At 38.8% G+C, this 20,841-nt stretch overlaps 1 protein-coding gene across 1 annotated transcript; it reads left to right on the top strand.

Moving 5' to 3' along the window:
• Window positions 1–10,981: 10,981 nt before the first annotated feature.
• Window positions 10,982–19,915, top strand: LOC140938386 (transient-receptor-potential-like protein). The gene is made up of 6 exons (XM_073387872.1): window positions 10,982–11,860; window positions 12,206–12,503; window positions 12,965–13,469; window positions 14,001–14,199; window positions 18,937–19,101; window positions 19,703–19,915. Exons 1-6 carry the CDS (start codon window positions 10,982–10,984, stop codon window positions 19,913–19,915), a joined length of 2,259 nt encoding a protein of 752 aa, XP_073243973.1.
• Window positions 19,916–20,841: the final 926 nt, after the last annotated feature.

The following is a 20,841-nucleotide window of genomic DNA, read 5'->3' as shown; positions in this document are numbered from 1 at the left end:
TCTAATTTATTAACCATGGTCAGACCAACTTCAGGTTTTACACTTGACAAACCTCATACATAGTTGACTGGGACTGATTTATTGGAAGCTGGCCCCGCTAAGCTGCTCTTGCTCAAAATTTCACATGTCTACTACGAGAACGGCTACCGAACCATTTCTCAGCTTTTAAAAGCGAACGAGGCACAAACTGATGTTACTCACTGTTACTTTGTACTGTTAACATTTTTTTCTGAGTTTGGGTTTTCTGTCTTAAACAGAAAGAAGATGATGTGAACTGCGGAAATGCAAATCTAAATGAAGATACTGTCGCAGCTCTAAGGGTAATTTTAGCTATTACCAATTAAGCCCGAATACAATTTCAGTGCTTCAACGGGATTCGAGATCATGGGTTAAATTGCGATTACTCGACTGCAATGGTCATATATCTTTCAGGAGCACCCAACGACGGAATGTTTCCAAACACGCCAGAAGTATCTCAAATCGTTTTTTCTGTGCTTTGGAAGCCTGTTTGGTTAATTTGGAGTTGCTCTAAAAACTATTATCTGTTCGGATGTCTTAAGAGAACTTTGGTTGTCACGAAAGTCCAAGGTGGCTTTTTCGTCTCATCCGAAAGTGTAAGCTACTAACAGTTATGGGTCCGCTCGAAAGTTTAAGGACATGAAGTAGCCTTGTATCGGTTTCATTACAAAATTATAGGGGACGTTTTGTCTTTATACCGAAATTTTTTAGAAGACCTTTTTTAACAATAACCGCAATATCTTGGCATTAAAATGTGAATAACACAACCTCCGAAAATCGTAGTTAAGCTATCAGAAAAACCTCCGAATATTTTAGACGGATGGAATGGTTATCCAGAAATTTTTAGCTTTTCTCAAGCTTTAGAAATTTCTAAGCAATATGAGCTCCTTCGAACAGTTATTGTACAGAAAAAAAAAGAAGCTGGTTGCCCCTGATCTTTGTTTAGGTTTTTATTTTGCTAACATGTTTTCTTGATTGTATTACGTATCATTAGTAGACTATTAAAAAACAAAAATTCTCTCTCCTTTAGCAAAAATTGGTGGCACATTTGACACAATACATTCCTACCTCCAAGGGCTCAAGGGGGTTTACCGTTACGGGTAGAATTACGACCAAAAATTTAGTCGATAGGCGTAAAAAGTATTAACAATTTAACCGTTATTTGTAAAAGGAGTTAACCGTGGAAAATATGTTCCAAATATTTTTGAGTTTGTGGTTAATGCGGCTGCGACGGTTGTACATTCTACGGCTGGATTGTTGATCTAGGCCTCTTTGAACTCGCGATACAGGAGTCATGATCAATCTTTGTGATACCACAAATTATATCTTGATTTTCAAATATCCGTTAACTGACGTACCTTGCAATAACCAAGAGAGATTATCCCTAAAATTTGAAAGTACATCAACAACCAATAAACAGTTAAAAACAGTTGAAACTACAACCCTGGTCAAAACGTCTTGGGACACTTGAGGAAATTAGGCACAAAGACGCACTTTGCTAACTTAACTCATATTCTACCTCTTAAAAAAGCTTGGGGATGTTGTTATAAGGGGCTATTTCTGCTGTCCCCCTCTCCCCCAAGCAGTGTTGATTGTGTTGAATTAAAACTTGAATACATAACGTCAACACTGCACCGAGGGGGAAGGGGGAGAGAAGACGCCTCAATTTGAGGAGCTATTGCGTTAGTGTCTGAAGGGTTTATGTTGTGTGTCGTGGTGTTGTAAACCCAATAATGCGTAGCCACCGCTTTAACGGCAGAAAATACTTTTGGCCATGACTCATTTCGTCGGCAAAAATATTTACAGTGAAAATGGAAGCAATTTAGAAATTTCAGAATGGCGTTTTCAGGGAGAATGTCTAACGAAAAATGCTTTGAAAAGAATACTTTCGCTATTGAGAGAACTCTTCTTTTTCCCCCCAACCCAATGTGACACGTGACTGAAAAATCATTTTTGTTATGGATTCACCTGGCTAAAATTTGAATATCACATCTTTAGTTATTTACATTGTTCTTAAGCACCAAAACTATAACTGAGTGACATTTATTTATCAAGCTGTTAGATTATTTTTGACATCCTTGCTTATTTTAAACTGACTTTTACATCTTCTACCAGCTTCAATAGAGCAACAGAGGGAAAAACGAAGGATTAGAATTTCTTAAGCCATTTTTCAGGTATATCATACTTGCTAACGTTAAAAAGAAAAGACGTTTCGACCCTCCGACGGTTATTTTCAAGTTCAGGATAAGAAGTAAAGGTTAGCATTTTCTTATGTACAATTGTGAATGGACTTATGAGATACTGCCTACTTTTAGTCAGTATCTCATAAGTCTATAATTACTTCTTAGCCTGAACTTAAAAAGGACCGTCGGACAGTCGAAACGTCGTTCTTTTTCAACGTTAACTTTTATAGTTAAATCCGTTTCAAAAAATTGTTGACTCTTATCATACTTGCAGTTGCTTAAAATGCGAGAAAAGTGAGTGTTGCTTCAGTGTTATTAATATTATTTAAAAAAATGGATAGAAAGGAAGCGCTGAGGCAAGGTCTCAGCGGAGACTCATTCTCCTTGAAAAAAGGTATTAGAAATGTGACATAAAATTTAAGAGGGGACCATAAATAGGGTGACCAAGACATGAACAAGATCAAATTAAAGCGGCCTAGACCTGCGTTTAGGTTATTTACACTTGACCACGGGTACCCCAAGCTCACTAATGAGAATGGTTGTTGCTTAACAGAAATGTTAAGGGTTTGTATTGAGATTTATGAGACTTTCTTACCTTGTCTCCTTGTCTAAATTTATGCTGATTTCTTTGCATTTTTGGCCGTTTCAGGGCGATTCCATCGAGTTTTAGTTCTGCTGTTGTTCTTTATATACAGCCGAACGAACTAAGTCCAATATCAGTACCGGATCCAGACCTTGAGATAATGAGGGGGCCCGGTCATCCAGACCCTTAGATGAGGTAGGGGGCCGGTCTCAAAAAAACAAATTTTTCTGTCCTTCGGGCCTCAGTTTGGTCTAAAAATAAGGAGGGGGGGGGGGGGGGGGGCGGGCCCCCCTGGATCCGCCACTAAATTTCCCTCAGATTTCACTCCACTCTTCCGTCATTTTTCCGCGATTATTTCGAACTCGGATAACTCGAACTTGGCAAAGCGATTGCAAGAACGATAGCGCTTTCTAACACTGCCCACCTTTATTTTGAACACATAACAGATTTTACATTACCCAATCAGGGTTAGAAGAGACTGGGCATGCCTAGGCAAAACTGATATGCCTATTGTAGAAGAGAGACGCTCATTGCATATGGAAGGCACTTATTAGTATGGAGGAATGCATTTTTACCTAGCTAGCTAGACACTGACCAGTCACATAATTAATATGCAGGAAGGAAAAACATTAACCACAAAGGAGTGGAAAAGACCGCAAACGAATATGCCGAAGAACGTAGGATCTATAAAGTACCTGATCAGCAAAAATGACAAGTAGACATTATGATATGAAATTCTACAAACAGAATACTGCAATGCTGATAGTACTACGTGAAAATTAACTTTGCAAGACATCGACACGACACCGAAAGACCTCAAAACAGAGCGGGATTGTAGCCATAGACAGCTGTTTCGCCCTTTTTGGGGCTCGTTAGCATGGCGTAACAACCAGAGAAAGCTCTGATGAAAAATACCCCCGCACTCTGATTTAAGCCCTGAAGGCACTAATTTATTATGCAGGAAGACACCTATGCATAAAAATAAAGGGAAGGCATATAGAAGGCAGGGAAAGGCACCAACAAGGCTTAATTTCATCCCTATATCACTACTTACTCTATTCGTGACCCATCATGTTAGGGGTAAAGAGCGTACAGTTTTCTTTACATCAGGGTAGGAAAAGTTAAGTTCCAGTATTTTTTCTCTCATGTTCTATTCGGCACGCAGAATGTTAGGGGTAAGGAGCATACAGATTTCCTTACATCATGTACGAATAGTTATGTTACAGCATTTTGTCTCTCATACTCTATTTGGCACGTATCATGTTAGGCATAGAGAGCGCACAGTTTTCCTTACATCAGGGTAGGAATTTTTTTATTAGCTTCGCCAACATAATATAAATACATTCAGGTAATCAAACAAAGTAGGAAAGAAAAAGTGGCAGGGATTCCGCTACAGCGTGAGCCAGTTACTGCTGGCCCAGAAAATTTAAAAATATAAGAATACGTAAAATACATAAGCAATACGAGACAGGCTGGGAAAGACTACGACACTTATTACATTTAAGACAGACAGACTTAAAATTAAAAGTGCGGGGATTTTCACAGTCGTAATTACTTAAGGCGGTTTTATAATACTCTACCATTGCCTGTTTAAAATCATCCAGGGCGTTCATGCGTAGGTTCAGTTCATCAGCAACAACTTTCCATACGCGTATGCATCTGATGATATAGCACTTTTGATAAAATGCTGTCTGACATTTAGGCTCTACAAATTTAAAAACACTACTAGATTGAGATCTGGTAGGCCTCGTGATGCGAGCTTTAGGAAACTTTTGATTCTTTGGACAAAATCTTGGGGTAAACTTATTCGGCAGTATTTTACTAAATGAAATTTGGAATTTTTGTCGAATTTTGCCTTTTGCCACTTTACAGTTAGAATACTCGAGTGATAAAAATTGTGGAGTAAAAGTATCACAGAAATTAATGCATTCATAAAAATACATTAAGCACAAACTATGCTACAACAGTTGTCATATTTCTTAAAAAAATAGACGAAAGCAGTTGAGGATTTTTCATGTCACACCTATTGCCCTAATGTTTGGCGTCTAAGGGGCGTTTCTACAGTTTCTACGACCTCATATTATGATGCATTCTGAGCACAGTGATCCATGTACGATCAAAATTAAGTTTTGTATTGATTATCTCAGTCCGCTTTTTCTCTTCAAATTCGTCTAGTTCTTATCTCAGCCAGCGCAATTGCAAACCACGACGTTATGTTACATTATACAGCTTACACCCTCATTTATCGCGGCTGGGGTGCTTGGTTTTCTCGTGCAGTAACTTTGAAGCCCAGTATCCCCATAGATTAATAACAGAGTAACTCATTGCATAAACTGCTATAGCACAGCACTGTTTACAAGAACATTGGTATAAACCATTAACATTTGATATACTACAGTATTCAACACTGCTTGAACAAAGATCATCTTCAAAGTTGGCAATATGTACACCTTTAAGCTCATATATATCCTCATTCCTACATGTATATAGACTCTAAAACTATTGTGCTAATTTATGCATGGATGGTATTTTCAACAATACACATGTAACTTGACTATGACTGTTACCATACATATCTCTAGCATGAGAATCAACACCAATAATTCCCACAGTTAAAATGAATGAGTTGTAGTTCAGAGCCAAGAGTTTTTCAAGTGGCAAACAGTAGTGATACCCCTCAATTCTGGCATCACCATGCACGTTACAAGTATAACTTTCACTTTATTCAAGCTGGAAAAATCGCTCAAATACTGTAAACATTTCTGGCAATTCTGCTAACATTAACATAGATCGTCTTGCAAACAATGACACACTAGAATATAATTGGTTACCAAAGTCCAGTCATTATTTGAAATACATGACAGTATGTATATCATCGACTAAAGTAATCGTTCTTGTCTTACTGTAAATTGAAGCGCACAAACTCATGTAAACTCAGTATGGATCATGAATCGCTTTTTGTAGCATCTTCATGATTCTACTCGATATCAGTAGAAAGCTTAAATTGGCCAAAATTAACCCGGTGAATCAAACTCTTGTAAGGCAATATAGTTAATGTGGCTCTTCCAACTAATATTTGAGTCTATATAAACTCCAAGGTATCTAATGCAATTTTCTTCAGTTAATGATTGATTATTTATAAATAATATAACCTTTTTGGGAATTCGTTTTTGCACTGGATGAAAAATGACAAATTTGACTTTTCAATATTCAGTGAAAGCTTATTTACAGATAGCCAAATATGTACATTGAAAGTAAAATGTGTGTTGTTGTGTATCAAATGCTTTGCTGAAATCTAGGAATATTCCACAAGGGTAATCGCGATCTTCAATAGCTTTTTGCACCTGGTCGATAATACTGAGCACTGCATGATCAGTTGAATGGTGTAAACTGAAACCAAATTGCTTGTTATAGACTAGGAACCTTTTTTCTAAGAAGTCTGCTAACCGATTGAACATGAGTTTTTCTAGCAACTTATTAAATACTATTAAAAGAGAAATAGGTCTATAATTACTAAGGTTAGTCTGAGAGCCTTTCTTAAAGACTGGTATTAATTTAGCCAACTTGAACTTATCTGGGACAATTCCAGTAAGAAAAGATGTATTAAATATTACCTGTAAAGGACCTGCTAATTCAGACTTAAGGATTTTTAGAATTGAAATAGGAATACTAGAAGGCCCCACAGCTTTACCAGTTTGAGGTTTAGCTATTTCTAATTGAATTTCATCTGCAGTGACTGGGCACAGAAACAAACTATCACACATGGGAGGTGGCATAAACTCATTAGCAGTTTTTGAAGCACCAGGAATGGAACTTGCAAGATTACCACCTATGTTGGCAAAATAATTATTGAATGCATTAGCCTTTGCTTTGGGATCAGTTATTTCACAGTTTTCCAAGACTATTTTGCTGACCGATTGATTTACCTGTGGGTTGATTTGAACAATTTGTTTAATTCCTTGCCAGATTCGTTTGCCATTATTTACGTGAATTGAAAAGAAATTATTGTAATAACTTCTATTACTTAATTTAATTAAATGGTTCAATTTGTTCCTGTAAAATTTAACTCTAGCATGGTAGTAGCTAGATTTAGTCTTTAAGAATTTCTTAAATAAACCATTCTTTATTCTAATAGAGGTCCTGATTCCAGAGGTTATCCATGGTTTTGATCTACTTTTTAATTCTTGTCGAGATAATTGCTTGATGGGTATATATGTATCAATAACCTCAGATATTTTATTATAGAAACTATCAAACATACTACTTGGTTCATAAACATCTCGAAGTAAGACATCCCAGTTTATTGATTGAATGTCAGTAACTAGGGCTTGCTTATCAACGTTTGACGTTTGCTGGTAGAGAGGAAAGCTTACTTACGAAACGAAAATTTGGTAGATGGTCAGATAAGTCATAACATAAATTTCCACTGATGGAAAAGTGCTCAAGAGAATTAAACAAAATATTGTCGATGAGACTTGCGGAGTGATCTGTTATTCTTGTTGGCTGCAGAATTTGAGGTTGAAAGTAATATGAGCCCAAGGTTTTTAGGAAATTTTGTGTACTAGGATGTGATTCAAATTTGAGAAGATCTAAGTTGAAATTTCCTAACAAAACACAATATTTTTTTTTCACGGTGAATCTTATCAACTATCATGTTAAGGTGATTTAGGAAGTTATCCAAATTACCATGGGGGTGCCTATAGAAGACCTCACAAATGGTATTGCTCACTGTCGGCGCTATTTGCCAGAAATACTTGTACTCGGGTGTATAACACTTACCACGAAAAGAAGCTCATTATTTTCAGAAAAGGCACGGAGAGAAAAATCTTTAACTACCTGTTCTATACATTTTTGCTTAGGTTTCCACCGAGTGGTAAATGATCTACATGAAAACACGTATGAAATATAAAACTCCTCGGACGGCGTTTGACCGTGGATGAAGTAGAGGTTTTCACTTATGTCTCAATACATGTAATACTGTTAAGAGATATAATGTCTAAATACTGTTTTCTACTTGCACCCGTAATCCAACTTAAATCTGCTGACTCAAACAATCAACCCATGTCAACGTCTTTGACAGTGGTGGAAGTAGAGGTTTTCACCACTTGTGTGCTCAAACCCTGGAAGAATCTCAATACATGCAAGACTGTTAAGAAATATAATATATAAAAACTGTTTTATATATGCACACATGAAAATCCAACTTCAATCTCCTGACTCAAACAATAAACCCAAGTCAACGCGAACGCCCCAGACATTTGACAGTGGTGTGAATGTAGAGGTTTTCGCTTAGTCCGCATGCTCAATACATGCAAAACTGTCAAGAGATATAATTTCTAAAAACTGAATTATATTTGCACCCATGAAAGTCCAGGAAAATCCAACTTCGATGTTTCAAAGAATCAACCCAAGTCAAAGCGAGCTTGACTGCCCTGAAGTCTTAGTGATCCGGGGCTATGATACTATAGTCTTGTATCTTCACTATTTACTTGTTGATGCTGATCTTCAAGATCGGTGGACTCGATTAATATCAATCCATACATTCTAAGAGCTTGCTCATAACATGGTGGCGGGTCCTTTTCATTATCCGAGTTATCAATGTCTTCCGTCCAAAATCCTCGCTGTCCTAAGTGTGGAGAAACTTTGGGAACATTTGAAATCGCGATAAAGTAGTCAGGCAAATCTGTAGAACAAGCTTCAGCACATACCGGACGATGAGGAATATGATTATACGGAAGGATTGGGGCTGGAGATTTTTCCAAATCTTCCATGGGAATCTCGGAGACAACTACGTCTACTGAGTTGCTTTCAGGCCTGTGTCTTTTGTTGCAAGCTATTACTGCAGCTCCAATGACAACAAAAAATAGGATGAAGGCACCTCCACCTCCAACCAATTCGATAGTTGATTGGCTAACTTTCATCAAAGCAAGCAAAACTGAAAGCACTAAAATACACATCCAGGCTATTACAAAAACTGCAACGCAAGCTTTTCCTCTTGAACGAGTCGACAAGTTTGATACTCTTGATTCTTCATTGGTATTTTCAGCCATTATTCAAAACATCATTCAAGTGTTTGAAGAAATACGAGATAAGAAAATTTGGTTCCAATTCCTACCGCTCGCCATGCAAATTTTCAACCAAGAGATGTTTGCAAGTATAATTGAGGCAATTGTCACGATCAAGCCCCAGTGTATCAGGTTTTTAGATAGACTGAAAACAATAGGCTCAACGAGGTAGAACCATGATTTGACCGAAAAGGAATTGGAAGAAGTTTTTATTTCTCAGTCTGTGGATCAAATCCTATTGTGTGACCAGTCAAATCAAGCCTCTTTGGCAGTTCTTCACTGTGCTACATTTTGTTTTTCCATACAACAAAAAGCCATTTTGTATTTTAACAGTTAGTTTTCGACACACTTGAATAGAAGACAAAGGACAAAAGCCTAAAATTAAAACTGAATGACCTGAGATCACCTGATGTCGCAACAGTCCCCTGAGACGATCCGCGCGCCGGTTCTAGGGAGACTCCAGATAACATAATGAGTTACTGAGTTGATAAACGTTATAAACTCAAATGACTACGAAGAAAATATTTTTGATAGTTGACGTTTCGAGCACTAACCTTTCTCCGCAGCAAATCTAGCCCTTGGTCGGTACCACTTTAGAAAATGCCGTATAGAGAGAAGCAGTCTTGATGGAACTTGGACATATTTTTCGTTCAAGTTGTATTTTGTTATGACTGTTTATTTCAAGAAGATAATTAGCATATTAAAAATATTTCAAGAACTTTCTATGGCACGCTTTAAACAGGACAAACCGGTTTATCTTGAAAAGGTCTTCGTATTATATAAGTGATCGAATTTGGCCAGTTTTCTCACTTTCGTTGGTAATCGATCTGTCACAAAGTTCTCTTGAGTTTTGCTCGCAAATAAAGTTCAAGTTATATTTAGAGACTTGGGGAGCTCTCGTACTTTCACTAAGTCGAACCGAAACAGGCCCAGATTATTGCCACTAAGCTAGTCCCCGAGCTGCAATAGAGACCGGGAATCAACTGCGTGCCTGAATGCCTGCCGCCATATCTGCATTTTGCTGTGCTGCCTGGCCTGGGGATATTTTCAAGATGACGTCGCATCCAAATCGAGAAGCCATAGCTGTTCTTCATTTTGGTCGAATGATCTGACGTGGAAGGTTCAACGTTTTTGGTTTGGGGAAGTTAGTTATACTGAGCGTGCTTCAGATGTAAAAGAAAACTTTCCGAAGATTCTTGCTTGAAAAGACAAAGCGTTGGCAACGATCCTGCTGTCAGTTAAACAACCGTTCATTGTATTTTTACTCACCGGGCGATAACACCAGTAGTATAGTAGTTGAGGGTACAGATGGACGCCTTCTTCGACTTCGTCCATTTCCCCAACTACTATACTACTATGAACCTTGGGCCTTTTTACGGGCCGCTGATTGAGTTTTAAGTATACATAATCACTAGCGTATAACAGGAAGTTGGTAATTATAGCAGGGACTTTCCCTCACAGCAGGAAGTCGATAATGTCACACAACAGGGATTTTCCCGACAAAATGAGTCATAGACTAATAACCAAATTAAAAAATAACAAAACTGGTGGCCACCAGACCCCCTCAAGAGGAACCCCGCAACCCTAACCCCACATTTTCCCTAGCCTGTGAACAGGCTCTCTCGACCAAAGGCCTGTTCACGGGCTACATTTTCCCCGGTCCCTCTTGAGAAGGTTTTTTTTCTTCCCTCCACATCTCCGTTCTCCTCGGCTAGCCATCTTTGTAGTAGTACAAAGCTATATATAGTTCTCCAAAATTGTATTTTTTTAGTACGACGAGTACGGGGTATCGTGTTTTTCTAAATTTTGACAAAATGTTCTTCTTTTCTTGATTACGGTGGTAAAGCCTTCCTTGTTTATATCATCGACCGGATGCTTTTCAACTGGCACGTTTGCTTGCGTCTTTCGATTATTATATAAATAATAACCAAAAGATTAGGTAAACTTGTATTCAAACAAGTTCATTGCTATTTAGTTACGCTGTATTGACTTTTTAACTGACAAATTTATTTATATTTTAGATGCTATCAGATGTTGTTGGCTAAATGAAAATATATTCAACAGGACGGGAACAGAAGCAGGTGGTATACTGTTGCCTTTTTACCGCTGTACCGTGTAACTAATAAATTGCGATGGATGTGAAAGATATTTTTCTTCAAGAGCTACAAGTGGATAGCATTTATCCATCTGTTGACAAAGCACAACATAAACTATTCAGCGCGATAAAGAAAGGCGATTTAGATAAAGTAAGGGGCATTTTAAGCTCCTTTCCAGACAAATACGACCTTGATCGTCTATACGATTCTGGTAAAACCGCTTTACAAGTGGCAGCAGACATAAAGGATGTTTCCGTTCGAACCCAGATGGTTAGAGTCTTATTGAATGGGGGGGCTAGCTTAGAGGTTGGTTTGCTACAAGCGGTACATGATGGTGACACAAAAACCGTGCGGATTCTGCTTCAGTTCAATGCTAGCCACTCGAAGCCATCATCGCCAGCGTTTTCCTTTCAAGGTGAAACCGCCTATGTAACCCCGCTGATCCTTGCGGCCTGTTTGCAGGATTTTCAAATTATCAAGCTGCTGTTGGATCATGGATTCACCATAAGCGACCCGAATAATATCTGGTGTACAAAACGTTCTAACGAAACGGCTGGCGAGAAGTTTGGCCCATCTGTGTATCGTTTAAACAGATACCGCGCTCTTGCCAGCCCCATGTTTATAGGCGCGTCATTTCTTCAGAACGTACAGAGTTGTCCGGACCCCATTCACCGCGCGTGCGCAATGAGCAAAGAGCTTCGGGACACAGCTGAGCAAGAATACGAGTTCAGTAGCGAGTATATTGAGCTTAGTGATGGCTGTGAAGGATTCGCTGTCGGACTCTTGAATGAATGTCGAACAATGGAAGAAATAAGATGCGTGATGCAGATAAAAAACAAAGGAAAATTGCCCCCGAATTCCGAGGAAAATGCCTTAAATATGCTAGAATTTGCTTTTTCTACAACAAATAGAAAGGTATGAGAGACATTCCTTTTTTACCGTAATACGTTCGTCACTTCATTATCCGGTTAGATGAGTTTTACTCTCATGATTGGCTCATCCAGTAGGAAAAGTCTTGTAGTGAGTCTGTACACACAGGTTTCAATATGCTTCTCTTTAATTTAGTTTTGATACTCGAGGCAGCACGTTGTGTATCCAGCTGACTATATCATCGTGATCATCATTACGGCTTGTTACAAATGTTAGTTATGATGAATAGCTTACGAGGATTTAAAAGTTTAACGGCCAACGCAACACAAATATAGCGGCAATTAGAGCTGCTCTCGGCAGTTTTACGAAAATTTTTTTTTCATATTGCAGTTTGTCAGTCATCCTTTCAGCCAGCTGATTTTAAACACAGAAGTCTACAGAAATGTTCCTTTCCTGGAGAAAAGTGCCTTGAAACAAGCTGTGCTAATACTTCTGACAACCATGCTGTATCCGTTGGTGTTTATAGTTTGGCTTCTTTTTGAAAGCTGCTTTCCAAGACATGAAGTGTCTAGAATGTTCCATTCCCCCTGTGCAAAGTTCCTCATCTTCTGTGGTTCTCACCAAACGTTTCTTGTCCTTCTGGCTGTCACATCATTCCACTCTGCCTTTCTTGCGTACACCATTGTTGGTAAGAGAAAACGAGGAGAATAACTGTAGTATGGTTTGAACGCAATAATCGAAATCTAACATTTTTAGACAAAATTTGGTAATATAAGCTTGTACCAAGTCTTATTTGCAAAAACCAGTTGTTCAAATTAACAATTTATTATAACCGCAAAATCAACAGTTTGTACAATTAAGCAGAACTGAAGAAAACTGTAGGCCCTCATCTATTTTTCTTTTGAATTGTTTCTTGAGGGAGGAATCACGCCTTCAATTGGCGAATGACTAAACTGTTCGTTCAAACACGGTAACATTGTGTGATTTGGCACCTTAGCCTCAGAGCTTAAGAAGAATTCTTGACAAGATCGAAAGTTTGCTTAAAACTTTGTTTGCGAATCTAAAAATGTCACATTAGTAGAAAGTAAAAAGATTGTTTGATTATATTGTTCTTTTATTTCTTTTGGCTTTCTACATTGTATCCTTTAGATTGGGCAGTTTTTGTATTTGTCATCGGTTACCTCGTAGACATTGTCAAAGACATTCTCCAACAAGGAAGATCTCGCTTCTTTTCTTACTACTGGAACTTTCTGGCTGTAGTCTCAACTACGCTATTTGTTATTCACTACATCATTTGGTGGACAAGCCGAGTGGCTCTGGATAACACACTACATTCTGCTGAATGGTCGAAACACGCCGAAAACCGTTCTTACTCTGTGCTGTTAACTTCCGAAAGCTTTATGGCTCTTGGAATCCTTATAGCCTTTACCCGTAACTTCTCATTCATTCAAGCGAGCTCCAGCACCGGTCCACTGCTACATGCGTTCATTCAAATGCTAATAGATGTGGCCAAGTTTTTTTTATATTTCGTTTTTGTTTTTCTGGCATTTGCTGTGAGCTTCACTAAATTGTACTTGCAGTATCAGAAAGCTAGAGAATATTTTCTTCAGAGCCAGGGTGGAGCAAATCAAACAATTCCTCTGAACCTAGAAAGGTATGATCAATGTATAACGCTCCTTCCCCTTGTCGTGATCATAAAACCATGTGCTTTGTCTAAGTCACACTTCACCAAAAAAATGGTTTAAAAATGATATGATAGGAGTGTGTGGATCTTACAAAGGTATGGAAAAAACGAATCGATCTGTTTTTGGCTTACCTTTTAGATTCTAACACTACAGACGATGTAGTTGACTTGACACGGGCATCTACGATGATGGGCAAAAGTCTTGGGACTCATTAGCATTTGTAGGGCTGTTTTCAATTCGCATGGCCATCCCCTCCCTCAACCCCACAAACAACGCTAAACACGTATATCCAAGTTTCAGCATTGTATAGGATGGGGGGGGGGGGGGGGGGGGGGGGGGAGATGCAAGTAAATTTGGAAAAGGATGCACCTAGAAATAATGAATATAATGAATACTCATCACTGTCCCATGGACTTTTGTCCAGGATTGCAGACATAAGTTTTGAAATTTACCGTTGCCATTTAAGATTTTTTTATACTTCGCACTTTTTTCATTTGTAGATTTGGAAGCAGTATGAACACTATCTTTTGGACGCTGTTTGGTCAAATAGACGAGAGTAGTTTCAAAATCAACGAGTCAGGTTACGGTGCCATTTGGAAAACAGGGATGACCCTGTTTGGTGCGTTCAACATTGTAGCTGTCCTTGTGGCCCTTAATATGCTGATTGCAATACTCAACCAGCGCTATACGAGTGTAACGGTTAGTATCGAAATCAGTTCCCTTTTGAAAGTAGCTCAAGGTCAAAAGGCTTGAGAGAACAGCCGATATTTCGCGAAGCCACAACTGGTCTCCCCGCGTGGAGGAGTAAGGTTGGTATAGTGGTGAGAACACTCCCCTCCCACCAATGTGGCCTGGGTTAAAAACCCGGCGTCGAAGCCATACGTGGGTTGAGTTTGTTGTTGGTTCTCTCCATTGTTCCGAGAGGTTTTTATCTGGGTACTTCGGTTTTCCCCTCTCCTCAAAACAGACACTTCCAAATTCCAATTCAATGTGGAACGCACGGACACGTTTAAACGAGTTCATATGAACTCCTAAGTGCTCCGTTGGTAAAAAAAATTACAATTTTCAATTTTACAAATGACGTCTGAGAAAAAGAAAATGCACTTTATTTGAGTGTCAATATATTAAGCTCGAAAGTACTAATTGGGTACATTATTTTTACGTCTGCTACTGGAGAACTGGGACCGCCATTTTATGTGGTAATGATCATCCGAGCCATGCGAGGGTCTAACTGTTTGCAGGGCAAAGGCAGTACCTTCATTTCTCAGTTATTTTAAGATCTTGAATATTGGTCGGGCTCTAGGAATCGAACCGGCGACCTTCCGCTCTGTAGTTAAACGAGCGCAGAAATTCCATACTGATGACACGTCACTACCCACATCGGGGTAGTACTTCTGATTGATCATGCCGCCTGGTAAATTTGCTTCAACCAATCAGAAGCACTACCCAGATCTGGGTGGTGACACGTCATCACTATGGAATTTCTGCACTCTTTTCTCAGACGTCATTTTGCGGGGAAAGCAGAGGTGGCGTCGCGAAATGTCGGTTGATTTTTCAGGCTAAAGGTCGAACTGATGCCCAGTAATAGCAGATTAGTGCACCACTTTACCGATAAGTGGCAAATTCGGATAAATGGCAAACCTTTCCAGATAGAGATTCATCATACATTCGAGCAACTCCAAATGGACATTTTGCATAATACAGTCACTTCTCTTAGTCCCAAACATCCAAAACTTCAGACCAGACAATTAACCCTAACCTCTACACCACCACTCTCTACATCTTTGTAATGTGGACAAATACTATATCACCCCAAAAAAGAAAACAAAATAAAATGAATCAAATCGCTCAGTAACTTGTAGAACTGGTAAACCAGACCAGTGTTTTTTTCTTAAAGACAACACGCCTTTCGTATCCCCGATGTGCGCATGCTCAATGACCTTTTGATTTCTTCACTCAGCCACACTTTATTCTAGGTTTAACTGAATTGTATAATATATAGATTTAGCCAGGGCTAAAAGCGAAACTCCCATTAATAAATTTATGATTTAAATCAAACAATGAACTTGTAATCCACAAATCAGTTAACTTAAGGGCACATATGTGACTTTTTAGGGAAAGCTAAGGCTAAGTGATTTTAGAGTGAAAAAAAATCTTTCATCGAATTGATAGCCGGTATATATATGTTGTAGTTAATTTTTATTTCAGTTAATTTTTATTTTTCCATTGTTTCTGAGTATGGTTATGTATGCTAATGAATTTAAAAACAAAGGAAAACCAAAAATTAACTGAAATAAAAAATTAACTGCAACATATACACCCAAAAAATAGCAATCATCGTCGATCACATTTAAGAGCCATAATAGCTCTTGATCACAGTAGATTAGGCCTGGAAAACGAATTCATGGAAAAAACAAATCAGGCCGAATTTTTAACGTTCGACAAGTCTACTTAAAAAAATCTTGCCAACAACTCTGGGAGCGTGTAAACCAACATTTCATACTTTTTATGCATCGCATGTGAGGTGAAACAGTAACATGAGGCGCTGTTTTTATCATACAGACCTCAGGCAAAATGCAGTATTTCACAATTTTTCAAGACAAATTGCACTCATTCAATATTCAGAACCGTACGAAGCACGCGTGGGCTTTTAGCAAAACCGTTCAAAAAATTTCCAAAATCACCTTGGCGCTTTTGACAAGCGCCAAATTTTCAGTGAACATTAAAAGAGTTACGCTTCAACATAATAACGAATTTATTGTTTATTTTCTTTATTTAATGGTTTTATAACGATGTGCAAACGCGCGGCATTTTGAGCAAGCGTTGTCTGTGAACGACTGAAAACAAACAGCAAAGCAATTGCAAGAGACTACTAACAATCAATAAAAGAAATGTAATTCGGTGAAACATTTACAGAGACAACAATTTTCCTTCACGAAGACAAGTATTAAAGCGTCTCTAAAAATCCTGAGTCTTTACGCTTAAGCCTAAAGCTTTTAGCCAGCTTCCTGGTGTTTACTGTTTTAAGAGATGAACTCGAGGCAAGAAAATCGCTCAAAGCTTTCTTTCTACAGCCAAAATTATAACTAAATACTCTTCGGAACGTTTTTTCATTCTATATGCGGAGAGAAAATATCGACTAAAGGCTTTTTAAAGCTCTGTAAGCTTATATACTGACTAGATCAGATCATTGTCTCAGATCTTAATACAAACGTGCATAAATTAGCCTCATAAACTGCGCTCGACTTCATGAAATTAGATATAAAAAAACAAACATACACTGTATACATAATTACTCAGGCTTACCATTCGACATGCAGCTCTTGAAAGCTATCAAGTAAGGCCAGAATCGCTTGAGGGACTTTTCAACCCCGCATCCAGCAAGGTGAAAAACGAAAACGATGCATCCGAAATCGGATTTCCAACTTTGACAACCGGCGCATTTCCCAACCAAAAATTCAATAAACAAACCAGCCATGAATCAAAGAAGACAGTTGATAGCAGCTGTATTTCATTTTAAGCAACCAGTGGGAAAAGACAGTAAAAAACATCACAAGTTGACAAAATACTCTGTCAGCTTCAGCTGTCAAAGTAAACAAGGTTCAAGATGCTGTATAAATTTTCTGCATGAACTCGCCTGTCAAATTTTGACCAATCAGAGCATAAAAATTGGACGGTCGTAGAGCGTGATGAACGCGTGACTATGGTGAGAAAAGTGAAAAGGCTCTGTCTTCCCTGCTTGTATTTTTAAATGATTGGCTGAATTTTTGCGTCCGAGATCAGTTTGAAATCAAAATGTTAATAACGCGGGGCCATAGTGACATTAACACAACACTTTCTGTCATCATGTTGCTGTCGTTCTCTTTGCCTTTGTATTTCTCTTTCGCGTTGCCTTTGTCTGTTCATTCTAGCTCTGTCTCGTTCTGCTTGCCGGCGTTTTTCACTATAATTTTCTTTCCTTCTTCTCGCTCTGACTCTTTCTACTTGCCGACTTTCTTCGCTAAAATGTTGTCTTCTACTTCTAACGCGCTCTCTTTGGCGATCGTCTTCGCTTGTTCTACGCGTGTTGACTCTTGCTCTCTACCGTTCACCTTCTCTTTGCTCTCTGCTTAAAACCTGTCATCTACACGCTAAAATCTCTCTGCTGTTGTTTGTTGACATAATAGCTTTCGTAAGTTGTAATAAAAAGTTATAAAGGCTCTGTCGAAAAATCTTTTTGCTAAGTTGCTTTGAAATTTCTTTTTTCAAAACCAGTTGCGCGATATAATTGCGCGACGTTGCGCCATGCGATTTCCCGCCAAAAAATCTCTACTTTCCCCTACCCCAAGAGTCCATGCGGACTACTTTCCACTACCCGGAAAGTCCGTACGGACGGACGTACGCTGACGTCATAACCAAAATTTCTCGGATGGGTAGTTTATCTTAGTTATGGTGCTCCGCTCGCGCGCGCTTCGCGCGCTAGGAGCTCCGCTATAACCTCAGAAAAGACGCTCTGTGATATTTAAATTATGCAGAAATTGTAGGGTACTTAATGAACAAACTCTTGAGCATATCCTTACAAGCGATCTCAATAGCCCACTTTCGATACATGTATATCATAATGCTAACATGACTCCGAGGCTTAACGGACAAAATTGCACTGAGTCCATTGTCTCGTATTCCCAGAGGAGACTTGAGCACGTGAGACCAATACCAAATATAGAAATATGACCAGAAAGCGTCGAAGTCATGTTAGAATTTCGATATATCGAACATGGACTATCGCTTGGTTACAGCGGTTACCACTAATACGCGCCCTCCAAGGGTTTTTTTTCTGTCTGTTGAAACCTGAGTTTTCGTGGACGTCAATCAACTGTTTCCATGGTTTTCTTACGCGACCTGACGGAGAAGGTTCCCTTGTCGCTGAATGAAGGGCGAAGACTTACAAGAATAATTTCGAATGATGATTTCGAGTTGCGAGCGTGTATTGAGAAAGCTTATGTGGTTGTAACTTATAGTGTGTAAATAAGTCGATAATTTGAGTTTTCTCCGACAAACACTCAACATATTCGTACTCCTCGTAATCTTGACATGAACAGCTGTCACATCCTGTGGCAAAATATTGCAAAAACGGTTTAAACGGCCAACATGTTCCTCCAAGTGCTCGAGAAACGGGGAAAGAATCGTCTCTTGGCCAACGCGTGAAAACCATGGTAAGGGTTGATTGACGTCCAACAAACCGCAGGTTTGAACCGAAGGAAAAACCTTTGAGGGCGCGTGTTAGTAATAACTGCTGTAAATAAACGAGTCGAGGCTTGGCAGGAATGCGCCACGGTTCCGATTCGAAATACAAATTTAACACTTTGTTGTAACTGACTCCGTTGTATGCATGGTTCTGGACATCAAGGAATAATTGATAAGGTGATCTTACTGATATAATTTTTAAATGGTTTACAGCAAAACTTGGATACCGAGTGGAAGTTCACAAGAACAAAGCTGTGGCTAAACTGGATTTACAAGAAAGGTGTTCTTCCACCGCCATTTAACATCCTATACGTGCTTCTTCCAGTACGGTGGATCATTAAACGTCTGCTCACAATGTGCATTCCTGCTGCTATTTTGGTTAGTAGTGCTTTTCTTAACGACCAGATTGGATAAAAACATTTTTACCACAACTGGAACTATGTTTATAGATTCATTTAATTAACTCATTGCTTATAGTGTGTCATCTATTTAACTCTGGTTTACGACTCAAAACAATTTTCTTTAACGATTTAGCTATTTTTCAAGAAGATGATGAAAAAGAAGCCTGGGACGACATTGAAAGTTAAAAAGATGGATGAGCAGCAGGTATCAAAACTGTTATTGTTACCAAGAGAGTCACGTAACCTTGAAGCCAAAAAAGTGCGCAAATTTTCTCTAACAACGCACGGATTTAGCAGAGAAGCTGCGACTTAAAATGAAATAAATACGGCGGGGCTTGGTATCAGTCTTGAACCGGCAAAACACGATCTTTTCTTGGAATGAAGATCGATGTGAACTGCGGAAATACAAATTTAAACGTAGATATGATCGTCGCAGTTGTGATAGCAATTTAAGAGATTGCAAATAATTGGAAAAAGGAAAAAAATCAGAGGTAGTTTATGTTCAAGAAAAAAGCTGAAAAGAAGTAATTCAAACAAGCATTAAAATGTTAAAGGTTTCTTTTTTTCTTTTTTGTTAGAGGAGAGAAGTGTTAAGACATCTTTGCTTGAGATACTTGGCCAAGAAATCCCGTTATTCTGAGACCGAAAACAAGAGAAGGGACTCAGCGGACGAGAACGACAACAAAGCTCCCTTGAAACACAACATGAACGCAGACCAAATGCCAAAGGAGATTGAAACCATGGATACATCTAAGCTAGTGATAAAGAGAAAAGGGGGAACCAAACTGTAGCCTTGATCAAGTTTACCATACACGGGTTGAGTTTGCTGTTACTGTATCTGGGTCACCAAACATGAGTTGAGTTTGTTGTTGGTTCTTTTCCTTGTTTCGAGCCGAGAGATTTTTCTCCGGGTACTCTGACTGGTTTTCCCGTCTCCTCAAAACCCAAATTTCTCCGATTGCAGTGCTAAACGAAGAGCTATTTCGTGGATATGCTACCACTAGATAATATTATTTTGTTTATTTATTTATTCTTTTACCATCAGGCTAAAGGAGATTTACTCCCGGAGAGGGAGTAAATGTTTTTATGCGTCCTGCTTAGTTATCATGGGCAGAGTTTAAGTTTAGATCATGTGAATAGTGGTTACATCCGGGACGTGATGTTCAGGGTGATATATAAGTTGAAGCAGGCTAGGTTACAAGCCACTTTGTCTTCACACCGCCGTGTGCAAAGGTTTTTTCTCACCGCTCGCCGGTCATTTTGGAAGTTCGTCGGGCAGTATTACGCTAACCGCCCGCAACGGGACGATAGATCTTCTCAAGAACGGTTATTTTTCCGCTATACAAGTTAAGTATGTTGAAATGTTGATGGTTTTTTGTGCTTTGGCGTCGACTTCGGTATGATCCGAGTCGCACATGACCACGTGCGTTGAATGTAGAGGTGCGAAGGCAAAGTTTATGCAGTCACAGAACCCTTGCTATGGCCAAATCTATGCCGTACAGACATTGAAAAGGGACTTTCAGTGTTCTAAGGCGCCTTTTTGGTGTTGTTTCGTTATCAGTACGATAATATGATTGTTTTAAATCGATTTTTTAGTTCACTTGAAATCGTAACAGCGAAAAATGTAGGCTCGATCATTTTTTTTTATAGCCTTCAAAGATATTTAATCAGAACAAAGTTCGTTCTTTGAATTTAATTCCTCAAAGAGTGTTGGCGT

Source organism: Porites lutea, chromosome 5 (genome assembly GCF_958299795.1).
Source record: "Porites lutea chromosome 5, jaPorLute2.1, whole genome shotgun sequence".
NCBI lineage: Eukaryota > Metazoa > Cnidaria > Anthozoa > Scleractinia > Poritidae > Porites > Porites lutea.
This window is presented reverse-complemented; position numbering and strand designations above follow the sequence as displayed.